The following is a 14,452-nucleotide window of genomic DNA, read 5'->3' on the forward strand; positions in this document are numbered from 1 at the left end:
TGTGAGGTACAGGGCTGGGTCTAGCTTTATTAGAAAGAGGTCGTCATGTACTGTATGATGTCTGATTCTTAGTCATGAGATAACCCCTTTAACAATAAATCAGGTTATTGCTCATGCACACAAACATATTTTGTTTCCATGGCCATTCCGTTTTTTTTGCGGCCCGTATGCAGAACCATTCACTTCAATGGGGCCACAAACAAAAAACGGAAGTTACTCCATGTGCATTCCGTATCTATATTTCTGAATGGCCGTTCCACACAAAAAATAGAACATGTCCTATTATTGTCTGCATAACGGACAAGGATAGGACTGTTCTATTAGGGGCCGGCTGTACCGTTCAGCAAAATGTGGAATGCATACGGACATAATCCGTATTTTTTGCGGATCTGTGGTTTTGCAAAATACAAACGGCCGTGTGCATGAGTTCTAACATGAATGAAAAACAACACACAGCAGAAAAACATATATAATTAATAATTTTTATTCATCGAAAGTCTCAAAATAGATAAATAATGCCATCATATTTAGCACAATAGCTTTACCTTGTCAATTAACCCGTTCCCGACTGCCATACGGCTATATACGTGCTATTTGCGGTCCGCAATGCACGAACACCCACAGTGGGGCAGCCGCAATGGATCGCGGACCCATTCACTTTAATGAGTCCACGGTCCGGCCGTTCTGCAAAAAGATAGGACATGTTGTATCTTTTTGCGGAACGCAAGTACGGAACGAAACCCCACGGAAGCGCTCCATTGTGCTTCCGTAGGGTTCCGTTCCGTGCTTCCGTTTCGCACCATTCTGCATCTCCAGATTTGCGGACCCATTGAAGTGAATGGGTCCGCAGCCGTGATGCGGAATGCACATGGAACGGTGCCCGTGTATTGCAGATCCCCCCCTGTGAAACCTGCCTCTTTGACTGCCAGGCACTCTCCCTGCCGGCATCTGTCCCCGCCTGCCCCCATCCAAGTAGTCTGCCCCCATCCCTCACCTGTGCCCCCTTGTGAGGTCCCCCTGCTACACTCTGCTATAACCCATTAGATGCCGCGGTAGCGGCATCCATGGGGTTAATAGAGGGAGGGGGCTCCCTCTCTCAACCATCGGGCTTCTGCGCTGCAATGGCAGCGGGCCGATGGTTGCCATGGCAACCGGACGCTTTGCAAAGGCGTCCGGTGTTTCCATCTATCAGGAAATCTGATAGTACTATACTTTGCAATGCAAGAGCATTGCAAAGTATAGTACAGCCATCAGCCCCACTGGATCTTCAGGATCCAAGTGAGACTTAATAAAAAAAAAAAAGTGAAAATAAAAAAAGGTAAAAAAAATAAATAAATAAAAATGTAAATAAAAAAAATAATAATTGCCTTTTCCTATATCCGCTCATTTAAAAGAGATTAAAAAATTGAAAAATAAATAAACTAGACATATTAGGTATCACCGCATCCATAACGACTGGCTCTATAAATATATCACATGATCCACCACGTCCGATAAACACCGTAAAAAATAAAAACTGTCAAAAAAAAAGCCATTTTTGTCACCTTACATCACAAAAAGTGCAACACCAAGCGATCAAAAAGCTGTATGTCCCACAAAATGGTACCAATAAAACCGTCACCTCATCCCGCAAAAAATGAGCCCCTACATAAGAAAATCACTTAAAAACATTTAAAAAACTATAGCTTTTAGACTATGGAGACACTAAAACATCATGTTTTTGTTTCAAATATGCTATTATTGTGTTAAAGTGAAATAAATTTGAAAAGGTATACATATTAGGTATCACCGCATCCGTAACAACCAGCTCTACAAAAATATCACATGACCTAATCCCTCAGCTGAATACCGTAAAAAATTAAATAAAAAACTGTGCCAACAGCAATTTTTTGGTACCTTGCCTCACAAAAAATGTAATATAGAGCAATAAAAAATCATATGTACCCCAAAATAGTACCAAGTAAACTGGCACCTTATCCCCTAGTTTCCAAAAGGTGGTCACTTTTTAGGAGTTTTTACTCTAAGGGTGCATTGGGGGGCTTCAAATGGGACATGGCATCTAAAAACCAGTCCAGCAAAATCTGCCATTCAAAAACCAATGAGGCGCTCCTTTTCTTCTGCGCCCTGCCGTGTGCCCTTACATCAGTTTACGACCACATGTGGGGTGCTTCTGTAAACCGCAGAATCAGGGTAATAAATATTGAGTTTTGTTTGGCTGTTAACCCTCGATGTGTTAAAGAAAAAAATGGCTTAGAATGGAAAATCTGCCAAAAAAGTGACATTTTGAAATTTTATCTCCATTTTCCTTTATTTCTTGTGGAGCACCTAAAGGGTTAACAAAGTTTGTAAAATCAGTTTTGAGTAGCTTGAGGGGTGTAGTTTCTGCAATGAGGTCATTTATGGGGGGGGTTTCCACTATGTAGGCCCCACAAAGTGACTTCAGACCTGAACTGGTCCTTAAAATGTTGGTTTTGGAAATTTCTTAAAAATTTTAAGAATTGCTTCTAAAATTCTAAGGCCTCTTTTACACAGGCATCACATGCGATTTTGTCTGCGAGTGGGGTGAGTTTTGTTTGCGATTGCGTTGCGTTCTTCAGTTTTTTCCATGCGAGTGCAATGCATTTTGCACACGCATGAGAAAAACTGAATGTGGTACCCAGACCCAAACCTGGACTTCTTCACTGAAGTTCGGGTTTGGGTTAGGTATTCTGTAGATTTTAATATTTTCCCTTATAACATGGTTATAAGGGAAAATAATAGCATTCTTAATACAGAATGCAAAGTAAATTAGGGATGGAGGGGTTAAAAAATAAAAAAAATAATTAAACTCCCCTCATCCACTTGTTCGTTCGGCCCGGCTTGTCTTCTTTCTTCTTCTTTAAGGACCTGGAAGGAAAAGGGCCTTTGGTGACATCACTGCGCTCATCACATGGTCCATCACAATGATGATGAACCATGTGATGAGCGCAGTGACATCACCAAAGGTCCTTTTCCTCCCAGGTCCTCAAAGAAGAAGAAAGAAGATGACCTGGGCAGCGCGAACAAGTGGATGAGGGGAGTTTAATTATTTTTTTTATTTTTTAACCCCTCCATCCCTAATTTTCTTAGCATTCTGTATTAAGAATGCTATTATTTTCCCTTATAACCATATTATAAGGGAAAATAATGAAGATCGAGTCCCCATCCCGATCATCTGCTAGCAACCATGCGTGAAAATCGCACTGCGTCCGCACTTGCTTGCAGATGTTTGCGATTTTCACGCAGCCCCATTCATTTCTATGGGGCCTGCGTTACGTGAAAAACGCACAAAGAGGAGCTTGCTGCGATTTTCACGCAACACACAAGTGATGCGTGAAAATCACCGCTCATGTACACAGCCCCATTGAAGTGAATGGGTCCGGATTCAGTGCGGGTGCAATGCGTTCACCTCACGCATTGCACCCGCGCGGAATTCTCGCCCGTGTGAAAGGGGCCTAAGCCTTCTAACGTCCTAAATTTTTTTAATGACATTTACAAAATGATGCCAACATAAAGTAGACATATGGGGAATGTTAAGTACTAAATATTTTATGAGGTATCGCTTTCTTTTTTAAAAGCAGAGAAATTGACATTTAGAAAATTGCGAATTTTTTTAATTTTTTGGTAAATTTGGGATTTTTTCATAAATAAAGTTGAAATATATTGACTCAAATTTTTGACTATCATGAAGTACAATGTGTTACGAGAAAACAGTCTCAGAATGGCTTGGATAAGTAAAAGCGTTCCAAAGTTAATAGCACATAAATTGACACATGTCAGATTTGCAAAATTAGACATGGACACGAAGGTGAAAAATGCCTTGGTCTTGAAAGGGTTAAGGTAAATGGGGAATGTAAAAAAAAAAAGAAAACAAATTCAGAATTTAAGAATTTTTATCCATTGTAAAAAAAAAAAATCATATGAATGACATGCTGACCTAATATAAATTATATAAATGAGGTAATAAAAAAAGTCCAATCACAAATCGTCCTAAAAATAAAATAAAAAGTTACAAAATGCGAAAAAGCTAATGCGAAAAAAAATTCCTCCTGTCCTTAAGGGGTTAAGAAAATTGATAATAGCAATGCAATGTATGTATGTTACAATGTGGCGGTATATAATACAAGAAATCCCTCTGGTAATGCAATCTCTCCTTCGCCTTTTTGTAATTACAGCTGTTTCCAGCAGGTGGTGCGCCGTGATCGCACCTCTTTACCTGTAGGTCCAGCTGTGTCCAGCAGGTGGTGCGCTGAACGCTAGGAACCCAGTATCCCACATCACAAGATATGAGGCTGGAGGAACAAGCAGCAAGAAGGGGGGGGGAGGTTGTTGCAGGATGCAGCAGCAGCAGAAACAGCAGCAGCAGGAAAGATGGATGTGATGTAAATGCAAAACCTACAGCAAGAAGCCCTGCAAGGAATTTTTTTTGTGTGTGTGTGTGTGCAGAAGCCTCACCATCTGCCCCTGTCCGAACTGCACAGACCTGGGCTTGATGAAAAGACAGCAGCATTTGCAAAAGGGAGGTTTGCCTAAGAGACAGCTGGATGTAAGGCTGTGACATCTGCCCGTTCTCTCCTTTGTGTGATTCCCAGGAGAGGAGAAATCACAGATATTCCTACTATGGAGAAGACGAAGGATCCCAGTGTCCGGCTGTAAATGGAAATCTTCCCGGGATTGGGCATCGAGAGATGTAGAGATCCAGGATCTCGCCCTGTAATTCCTCACCTCACCTTGTTTTCTTATTTCCTCGCCTTCCGTCCACTGTTGCGTTTTACTCTTCTAATTCCCTATTAAGCGGTGGAGGGATGTTTGTCCATACGTGGTGCGATGTGAACATGCTGATTATTTTCCTTGGGCTTCTGTCACGAGTCGTGCCTGATTGAGGACACAAGATCCAGGCTTTGGGAGGAATTACATCCTGTTCTTTGATTAAAAAAAAAAAAAACAACAGATTGCACAAGGAGGGAACCGAGCAAGACGAGCGGAGAACATATGATCACGGGAAGAACGGCATCTCCAGACTGCTGAGGAACCGGCGGTGCACCTGTCCTGGATGATTCGATAGGGAGTTTTTTGTGTTTTTTTGGAGGATTTAGAGGTGGTGGTTGTGGCTGCCGCTTCTCCAATTGGCCTTAGGGTCTCTTGTCCATGTTCTTCTGGGTCTTATCAACCTCCAATTTATTGAAGGAACATCTGGCCTGGCATTGATAACCTCCTTAAGATGTATTCCTAGTCACCGGTAGATGTGGCGAGGTGCTCAACACTATCTGGTTCTGCGGGCCTGGAAATTAGAAGATGTTGCCGTGAACTCGAAGGAAAGCGGAACGTAACCCAAAGAAGATGAGTGTCGGCCATGGTGGATGGTCTTGAATAAGCCATGGACCTAGAATCCTGGGTCTGAGAAGTTCGGAGATCTTTCTAAAGGCAATCTACCAGCAATATCATTAATGGCAAAGATGCACCGGAATAGGGCCTTTTCGGAGCCCGAGTACTCAGCCGAGTATTCAGCGGACTATTCGGTCAGCTTGCCCTCAGACCCAGATCATGGCGTGGGGCGGACACATGAAGTGACGGTCCGAAGCTCGGGATGCTGCCTCTGCTTGCCGAGGTTTATGCGGCTGACATTTGCACCAGAGTCATTGGAAAACCTCTATCAGACCTATTTCCGTCGGCAGCGCCATGAGACGCTGCTGGTTTTGGTGGTCTTCGCTGCTCTTTTTGACTGCTATGTCATCGTGATGTGCGCCGTGGTGTACACCCAAGACAAGTTGGCTTCGACCTTGGTGGCCGTGGTTGGGCTGTTGGCGCACCTACTTCTGTTTGTCCTATGCAAGTTTGGGTTGCTACCGGACCGCATTTCCCGCAAGTTTGTCCCCTACATCCTTTGGATATTGATTGCCGCACAGATTTTCTCTTACCTTGGCCTTAACTTTGCCCATTTCCACGAGGCCAGTGATACGGTCGGCTGGCAGGCCTTTTTTGTCTTCTCGTTCTTCATCACGTTGCCACTGCGTCTCACCCCCATTGTCCTGATTACCACCGTGTCCTGCGGAATACACACCTTAGTGCTGGGAGTCACCATAGCCCAACATCAGCAGGGTTCTATGGATACTAATGCCCTGTTACGCCAGGTAAGTACTCGTTTGATGCCAACTGGAAGTTCTGATGGACTTAGATGGTGGAAAATCAAGCCACCACAAATAATTTAAAATGGACATATCTATGAGGGGTTCTCCAGAGCTACAGGTCATTAATGTATCATGTTCAAATTGTGGACCCCAAGCTCTGCTCTTGGGGGCCTGTGCTTTCATTTAGCACTTCGATGAACAAGAATAATTAGATAGGGTGTTCCTCTTCGTCAGTGTAGACATTCTACCCAAAGTGGGGCCCATAGCGTGATGAAACTTTGATCATGTCCCATATTCTCTTCAATACACTTTTGACATAGTTCTGGAGGGCCCCTTCTATGTGTATTCATACTATATAGATGGCAGTCACATAAAGGGGTCAACTGGACACAGATTCTTAGAGCTGAGGACTAAAGTTACTCCTCATGGGCTATTCTTCTGGGATTGCTTGTTTAGTTAAGCCCTGCCCATGAGGAAGCCATGTGTGTAGATACTAAAAGGACCATATGTATGCATACAGCCAATTCGGCTTTCTGCAAAGTCAGAAGTATAAGGCCTCCTTCACACGAACGTAGGTGTCCCGTTGCCGTATTGCCGACTGCATATGCGGATCCGCAAAAAACGGGCACCGCTCCGTGTGCATTCGCATCACGGATGCGGACCCATTGACTTGAATGGGTCCGCAAATCCGGAGATGCGGAACGGAAGCACGGAACAGAACACTACAGAAGCACAACGGAGTGCTCCTGTGGTGTTCCGTTCCGTGCTCCCATTCCGGAAGAATATAAAACTTGTTCTCTCTTTTTGCGGAACAGAGGGATCGCGGACTCCATACAAGTGAATGGGTCTGCGATCCGCATGCGGCTGCCCCACGGTCGGTGCCCGTGCATTGCCGACTGCAATTTGCAATCCGCAGCATGGGCAGCACACGTTCGTGTGAAGGAGGCCTAAGTGTCATGTTTTACTTGTGGACGCTAAAGTTATGCGACTTTTTTTTTTAATTTGGGGATTACAAAGTAGCATCATTACAGGTAGGGTTCTTCTTTATTGTTCAGTATTGATATTGCGCCACAATAATTGGGGTCTCTCGTGTGGAATTTTGTAATTTATGGTACGGGGGACAAAAAAAGGAAATTTCATAATTGAATTTGGGCATTTGTTGGAAATTTTTTCCCTTGTAAGGTCCCTTTCACACGAGTGAGTTTTCCGCGTGGGTGCAATGCGTGACGTGAACGCATAGCACCCGCTCTGAATCCTGACCCATTCATTTTCACGCAGCCCTGGCCCTATAGAAGTGAATGTGGGCTTCAGTGATAAACGCAAGAAAGCAAGTGCAGGTGCGATGCATTTTTCACTGATGGTTGCTAAGAGATGTTGTTTGTAAACCTTCCGTTTTTTTATCACACGCGTGAAAAACGCATCAAAACGCATTGCACCTGCGCGGAAAAGCTGAACTTGCTTGCAAAATCGCACGTTTTTAACTGAACGCATCCGGAATGCATTCAGACCTAATCCGTCACGCTCATGTGAAAGAGGCCTAAGGCCTCATTCACACATCAGTGTTCTGGTCAGTGATTCCCATCAGTGATTTTGAGCCAAAACCAGGTGCTGCTCTAAACACAGAACAGGTGCAAAAGTTTCTCTTATACCTTATCTCTGTGGAGGCTCCAATCCTGGTTTTGGCTCACAATTACTGATGGAAATCACTGACCAAAACACTGACGTGTGAATGAGGCCTAAGGCCCAGACAGCAAACGTCATGCAGCACAATGATGGCCTGATTCAGGAGGAGACCTGTTGCAAAATCTGTGGGAATCTATGGATTTTATATATAGTTTTGTTTTAATTTTTCTTTTTTTTTTTTTTTGCCATTTTTCTTTTTTTTTTATTTAGGCTTTATTTTCTTTGATTTCATTTTCATTATTTTTATAGTTTTTCTTCTTTTTGTTTTTTTTTGCCATTTTTTTTATTTTCATTTTCATTTTTTTAATTTATGCTTTATTTGATTTCATTTTCATTATTTTTATTTTTTCTTCATTTTGTTTTTTTTGCCATTTTTTTTATTTTATTTTAATTTTAACTTTTTTAATTTATGCTTTATTTGATTTCATTTTCATTATTTTTATTGTTTTTCTTCATTTTGTTTTTTTTGCCATTTTTTTATTTGCTTTTCATTTTTATTTTATTTTTTTAATAATGTTTTACTTTCTTTGATTTAATTTTCATTATTTTTATTGTTTTTTTTGTCTTCATCTCCTTTTTCCCATCACGTTTTAATTCTCTTTTTTCAGAAACTCTGTCTTTAGTATTAATGTATCACTCTTATCTCTTAACTTGCTTTTCATGTATTTAAACAGTGGGGGAGATTTATTGAAACGGGCGCAAAGAAAACTGGTTAGTTGCCCTTAGCAACCAATCAGATTCCACCTTTCATTTTCCAAAGCTCCTTGGGAAATGAAAGATAGAATCTGGATTGGTTGCTAAGGGCAACTAAACCAGTTTCCTTTGCGCCAGTTTTGATAACTCTCCTTATAATAGTGCCGGAGCTTTATAAGAGGTAAGTGATTCAGACCTGAAATGGCTGATAACAGGGAGCAATAGATTGTATTCCCCTGTCCTACGGTGTTAGGGGGGGGGGTCACCCAGCTTTCTACAGACCCTGAATAGTGTTAAAATCGGCATTGTTTTCTCACCCTTCTCTGTGTCAGTCTTAACTGTATATTCTTGCATTGTAGTCATGAAAGAGGAGGCTCAGGATGAGCAGGGCTATAAACTCCTCCCAGATGGGCATTCTGCGGGGGGCCGTCTTCAGGAATTAAGGAGTATACCTGAGGGCTCCCCTGCTATTCGGACACCCCCTCAGTCAGTGGCGACAGGTCTCATGTCTTCCCCCCAGTATACACATATGAAATACAATTAATTATTTTTAATACTGAATCTGATAATCTGAAAAACTCTGATAATCCGGCAACAATATGACAATTATCAGATCCCATTGATGTCGGATTAAAAGATTTGTGCCGTATGAGAGTCAGTCCTTCCTATAATCCCGCATTCCCCAGCACCACACAGTCCAGAGGGCCCGATAATCCAGCGACTACGCTTTCCATAATCATCCGATAATCCAGACTATCTAATAATCCGGCACTTCTCCAGCACCACTAATGCCCACCCTGGAACACAGAAGTGATGGGGCCCCCCTTCCTGCAGTATGTATCTGATAGGTGCAACCTTAGACTATCTCCCCTCCCCATGAGAGCGCTCGCCCCACTTTCCTGACATACTCTGTGCTGCTTCCACTATATAATGTTGTCTATATTTATAAAGGTAGCACAATCCTCTTCTAAAATACTCTGCGCTGCTGTGGATCTGGCTCCTTCTACTATGTAACTCTCAGTCTGTGACCTCCCAGAAGATCAACACACTCCTCTCCTGAAATACTCTGTGCTGCTGGAGAACCTGCTCCTTCCACATTGTAATACTGTATGATCTTTACAAGATTCAGCACACCTCTCTCCTGAAATACTTTGTGCTGCTGGAGAACCTGCTCCTTTTACTATGTAATACTCACTGTATGATTTTTACAAGACAGCACACCTCTCTCCTGAAATACTCTGTTCTGCTGGGGACCCTGCTTCTACTATGTAACTCTCAGGCCTCTTTCACAATAACGTTTTTGCTTTCCGTTTTGCGGGCCTTTTTTTGCGTTCCCTATACAGTCCGTATACGGAACCATTCAATGGGTCCGCAAAAAAAACAGAATGTACTCCGTATGCCTTCCGTTTCCGTATTTCCGTTTGTCCGTTCCGTTGAAAGATAGAACATGTCCTATTATTGCCCGCAAATCACGTTCCATGGCTCCATTCAAGTCAATGGGTCCGCAAAAAAAACGGAACACATACGGAAATGCATCCGTATGTCTTCCGTATTCGTTCCGTTTTTGCGGAACCATCCATGTAAAATTTTATGCCCAGCCCAATTTTTCCTATGTAATTACTGTATACTGTATGTGCCATACGGAAAAATGGAGCGGAAACGGAAACAAAAAACGGTACAACAGATCCGTGAAAAACGGACTGCAAAACACTGAAATAGCCATACGGTCGTGTGAAAGAGGCCTCATTCTGTGATTTCCCACAAGATCAGCACACTCCTTTCCTGAAATACACTGTGCTGCTGGAGAACTTGCTCCTTCCACATTGTAATGTATGATCTTTATAAGATCAGCACACTACTCCTGTAATCCTCTGTGCTGCTGGGGACTGTATTCCTTGCACTGAATAACCCTTCCGTCACCTATAAAATCAGCCTACCCCTTTCTTAAAATCCTCTGTGCTGCTGTGGACCTGCTCCTTCTACTGTATAACCCTTAGTTTGAGACCCTCTGCCAAATCAGCACGCTACTCTCTTAAATCCTCTGTGCTGCTGTGTACTCTGCTCCTTCCACTATCCAATTATCAGCGTCTAAAATCCCTCCAGATCAGCACACTCCTGTTCTATTATTGGGCAGACTAGATGGGCCAAATGATTCTTATCTGCCGACACATTCTGTGTTTCTGAAATCCTCTGTGCTGCTGTATATTCTTCCACTATGTAGCTCTCTGTTTGCTTTGACAAGATCAGCACACTTCTCTCCTGAAATCCTCTGTGCAGCTCTGTGCTCCACTCCTTCCACTATTTAGCTGTCTGTTCTCTGTTCTACTGAAATCCTCTGTGCTGCTGGGAGCAGGCTGATCTGGTGTTCTACCCCCCGGGGGTCACATGCGAGGCTGCAGCGTGTCTCTTGTGTGACTGCCGCTTCCTGTCTGAATGTGAATCTTTCAGCTTCTAGAATCAGAACAAAAAATAAGATATTTCCATGGACGTGAGAAGGAGACGTCTGCTGCCCCCTGTAGTCACCAAGAGGCCTTTGCAGCGGGGGGAAGGAAGGACCCCTGAGCCTCGGACCATGGATGAATGTGCTCGGAAAGTGACAACCTGAAATGAGGGCTAGAAATGTGCTTAGAAGAGTTGTCACCTCCCTTCCCCCACTCCTAAATGGCAGCTCATACAGAGAGCAATATGCAGCAGGGGGCGACAGTGAGCACAGGAGAAAGTGTGCCCCCCCCCCGCCCCCCAACCGTGCTGCATCCCCTGCCATCATGGGAAGGAGGGTTATAGTGGCCTAAAAATCACAGGCTCGGATCCACTGGTCCTGTAAGCAGTATCGCATAGGCTTAGGGCTCTTTCACACTTGCGTTCTTGTCTTCCGGCATAGAGTTCCGTCGTCGGGGCTCTATGCCGGAAGAATCCTGATCAGTTTTATCCTAATGCATTCTGAATGGAGAGAAATCCGTTCAGGATGCATCAGGATGTCTTCAGTTCCGGACCGGAACGTTTTTTGGCCGGAGAAAATACCGCAGCATGCTGCGCTTTTTGCTCCGGCCAAAAATCCGGAACACTTGCCGCAAGGCCGGATCCGGAATTAATGCCCATTGAAAGGCATTGATCCGGATCCGGCCTTAAGCTAAACATCGTTTCGGCGCATCGCCGGACCCGACATTTAGCTTTTTCAGAGTGGTTACCATGGCTGCCGGGACGCTAAAGTCCTGTTAGCCATGGTAAAGTGTAGCGGGGAGCGGGGGAGCAGTATACTTACCGTCCGTGCGGCTCCCGGGGCGCTTCAGAGTGACCTCAGGGCGCCCCACACGCATGGATCACGTCATCCATGCGCATGGGGCGCTCTGACGTCATTCTGGAGCGCCCCGGGAGCCGCACAGACTGTAAGTATACCGCTCCCCCGCTCCCCACTCCTACTATGGCAACCAGGACTTTAATAGCGTCCTGGCTGCCATAGTAACACTGAACGCATTTGGAAGACGGTTCCGTCTTCAAATGCTTTCAGTACACTTGCGTTTTTCCGGAACCGGAGTGTAATCCCGGCAAGTGGAGTACACGCCGGATCCGGACAACGCAAGTGTGAAAGAGGCCTTAGATACACTGACTCAGCAAACGGTATCACACAAGTCAGGCTTAGAGTCACTGGGGGAAATTGATCAAACTGGTGTAAAGTAGAACTGGTTTAGTTGCCCATAGCAACCAATCAGATTCCACCTTTCATTTTCCAAAGGAGCTGTCAAAGATGAAAGGTGGAATCTGATTGGTTGCTATGGGCAACTAAACCAGTTCTACTTTACACCAGTTTGATAAATGACCCCCACTGGCTCCATAAACAATATCAGACATCATGGGCTTAGATACACAGCTCAGCAGACAGGATCACATAATAGGATTAGATACACAGCTCAGCAGACAGGATCACATAATAGGATTAGATACACAGCTCAGCAGGCAGTATCACACATGGTAGGATTAGATACACAGCTCAGCAGACAGTATCACACATGATAGGATTAGATACACAGCTCAGCAGACAGTATCACACATGACAGGATTAGATACACAGATCAGCAGACAGTATCACACATGATAGGATTAGATACACAGCTCAGAAGACAGTATCACACAGGATAGGATTAGATACGCAGCTCAGAAGATAGTATCACACAGGATAGGATTAGATACACAGCTCAGCAGACAGTATCACACATGATAGGATTAGATACACAGCTCAGAAGACAGTATCACACAGGATAGGATTAGATACACAGCTCAGAAGACAGTATCACACATGATAGGATTAGATACACAGCTCAGAAGACAGTATCACACATGACAGGATTAGATACACAGATCAGCAGGCAGTGTCACATGTGATAGTATTAGATACACAGCTCAGCAGACAGTATCACACATGATAGGATTAGATACATAGCTCAGCAGACAGTATCACACATGATAGGATTAGATACACAGCTCAGCACACTGTATCACACATGATAGGATTAGATACACAGCTCAGAAGACAGTATCACACAGGATAGGATTAGATACGCAGCTCAGAAGATAGTATCACACAGGATAGGATTAGATACACAGCTCAGCAGACAGTATCACACATGATAGGATTAGATACACAGCTCAGAAGACAGTATCACACAGGATAGGATTAGATACACAGCTCAGAAGACAGTATCACACAGGATAGGATTAGATACACAGCTCAGAAGACAGTATCACACATGATAGGATTAGATACACAGCTCAGCAGACAGTATCACACATGACAGGATTAGATACACAGATCAGCAGACAGTGTCACATGTGATAGTATTAGATACACAGCTCAGCAGACAGTATCACACGTGATAGGATTAGATACATAGCTCAGCAGACAGTATCACACATGATAGGATTAGATACACAGCTCAGCACACTGTATCACACATGATAGGATTAGATACACAGCTCAGAAGACAGTATCACACAGGATAGGATTAGATACGCAGCTCAGAAGATAGTATCACACAGGATAGGATTAGATACACAGCTCAGCAGACAGTATCACACATGATAGGATTAGATACACAGCTCAGAAGACAGTATCACACAGGATAGGATTAGATACACAGCTCAGAAGACAGTATCACACATGATAGGATTAGATACACAGCTCAGAAGACAGTATCACACATGATAGGATTAGATACACAGCTCAGCAGACAGTATCACACATGATAGGATTAGATACACAGCTCAGCAGACAGTATCACACATGATAGGATTAGATACTCAGATCAGCAGACAGTATCACACATGATAGGATTAGATACACAGCTCAGCAGACAGTGTCACACAGGATAGGATTAGATACACAGCTCAGCAGACAGTATCACACATGATAGGATTAGATACACAGATCAGCAGACAGTATCACACATGATAGGATTAGATACACAGCTCAGCAGACAGTGTCACACAGGATAGGATTAGATACACAGCTCAGCAGACAGTATCACACATGATAGGATTAGATACACAGATCAGCACACTGTATCACACATGATAGGATTAGATACACAGATCAGCAGACAGTATCACACATGATAGGATTAGATACACAGATCAGCACACTGTATCACACATGATAGGATTAGATACACTGGTTGGTAGCACATATATCCCAAGTAAAATCATCCAAATAATTACTGAAATTCCTGGGAAGGGAAGGAAGGGGGGCGTTTGAGCTGAATGTAGAGAAAGAGGGAAGGGGTTAAATGTCGGGGGCGTGCTGTCCGCTATACCCCCTGGTGCCCAGCATAGGATGAACCATCCATAATCTATAGGGCTTGTGTGCAGAGGTTGTCCCCTCCTCACTGGGGGCCCAGCGGCTTCATGTTACACCTGTGCTGGACGTCATTGTCACT

General features: G+C 43.8%; 1 protein-coding gene across 2 annotated transcripts in view; it reads left to right on the forward strand.

The window, feature by feature from the left end:
- The first annotated feature begins 4,342 nt into the window (after nt 1-4,342).
- Nucleotides 4,343-14,452, forward strand: part of ADCY3 (adenylate cyclase 3) — a 178,827-nt gene continuing 168,717 nt past the window's right edge. Inside the window, exon 1 of one of the 2 annotated variants that reach the window (XM_040427125.1) lies at nt 4,343-6,149. In XM_040427125.1, the coding sequence (XP_040283059.1) occupies nt 5,466-6,149 (684 nt within the window). In that variant the 5' untranslated portion in view covers nt 4,343-5,465. The remainder of the gene's footprint in view (nt 6,150-14,452) is intronic. The other variant, XM_040427123.1, reaches the window with a different exon arrangement.

Source organism: Bufo bufo, chromosome 4 (assembly GCF_905171765.1).
Source record: "Bufo bufo chromosome 4, aBufBuf1.1, whole genome shotgun sequence".
Classification (NCBI taxonomy): domain Eukaryota; kingdom Metazoa; phylum Chordata; class Amphibia; order Anura; family Bufonidae; genus Bufo; species Bufo bufo.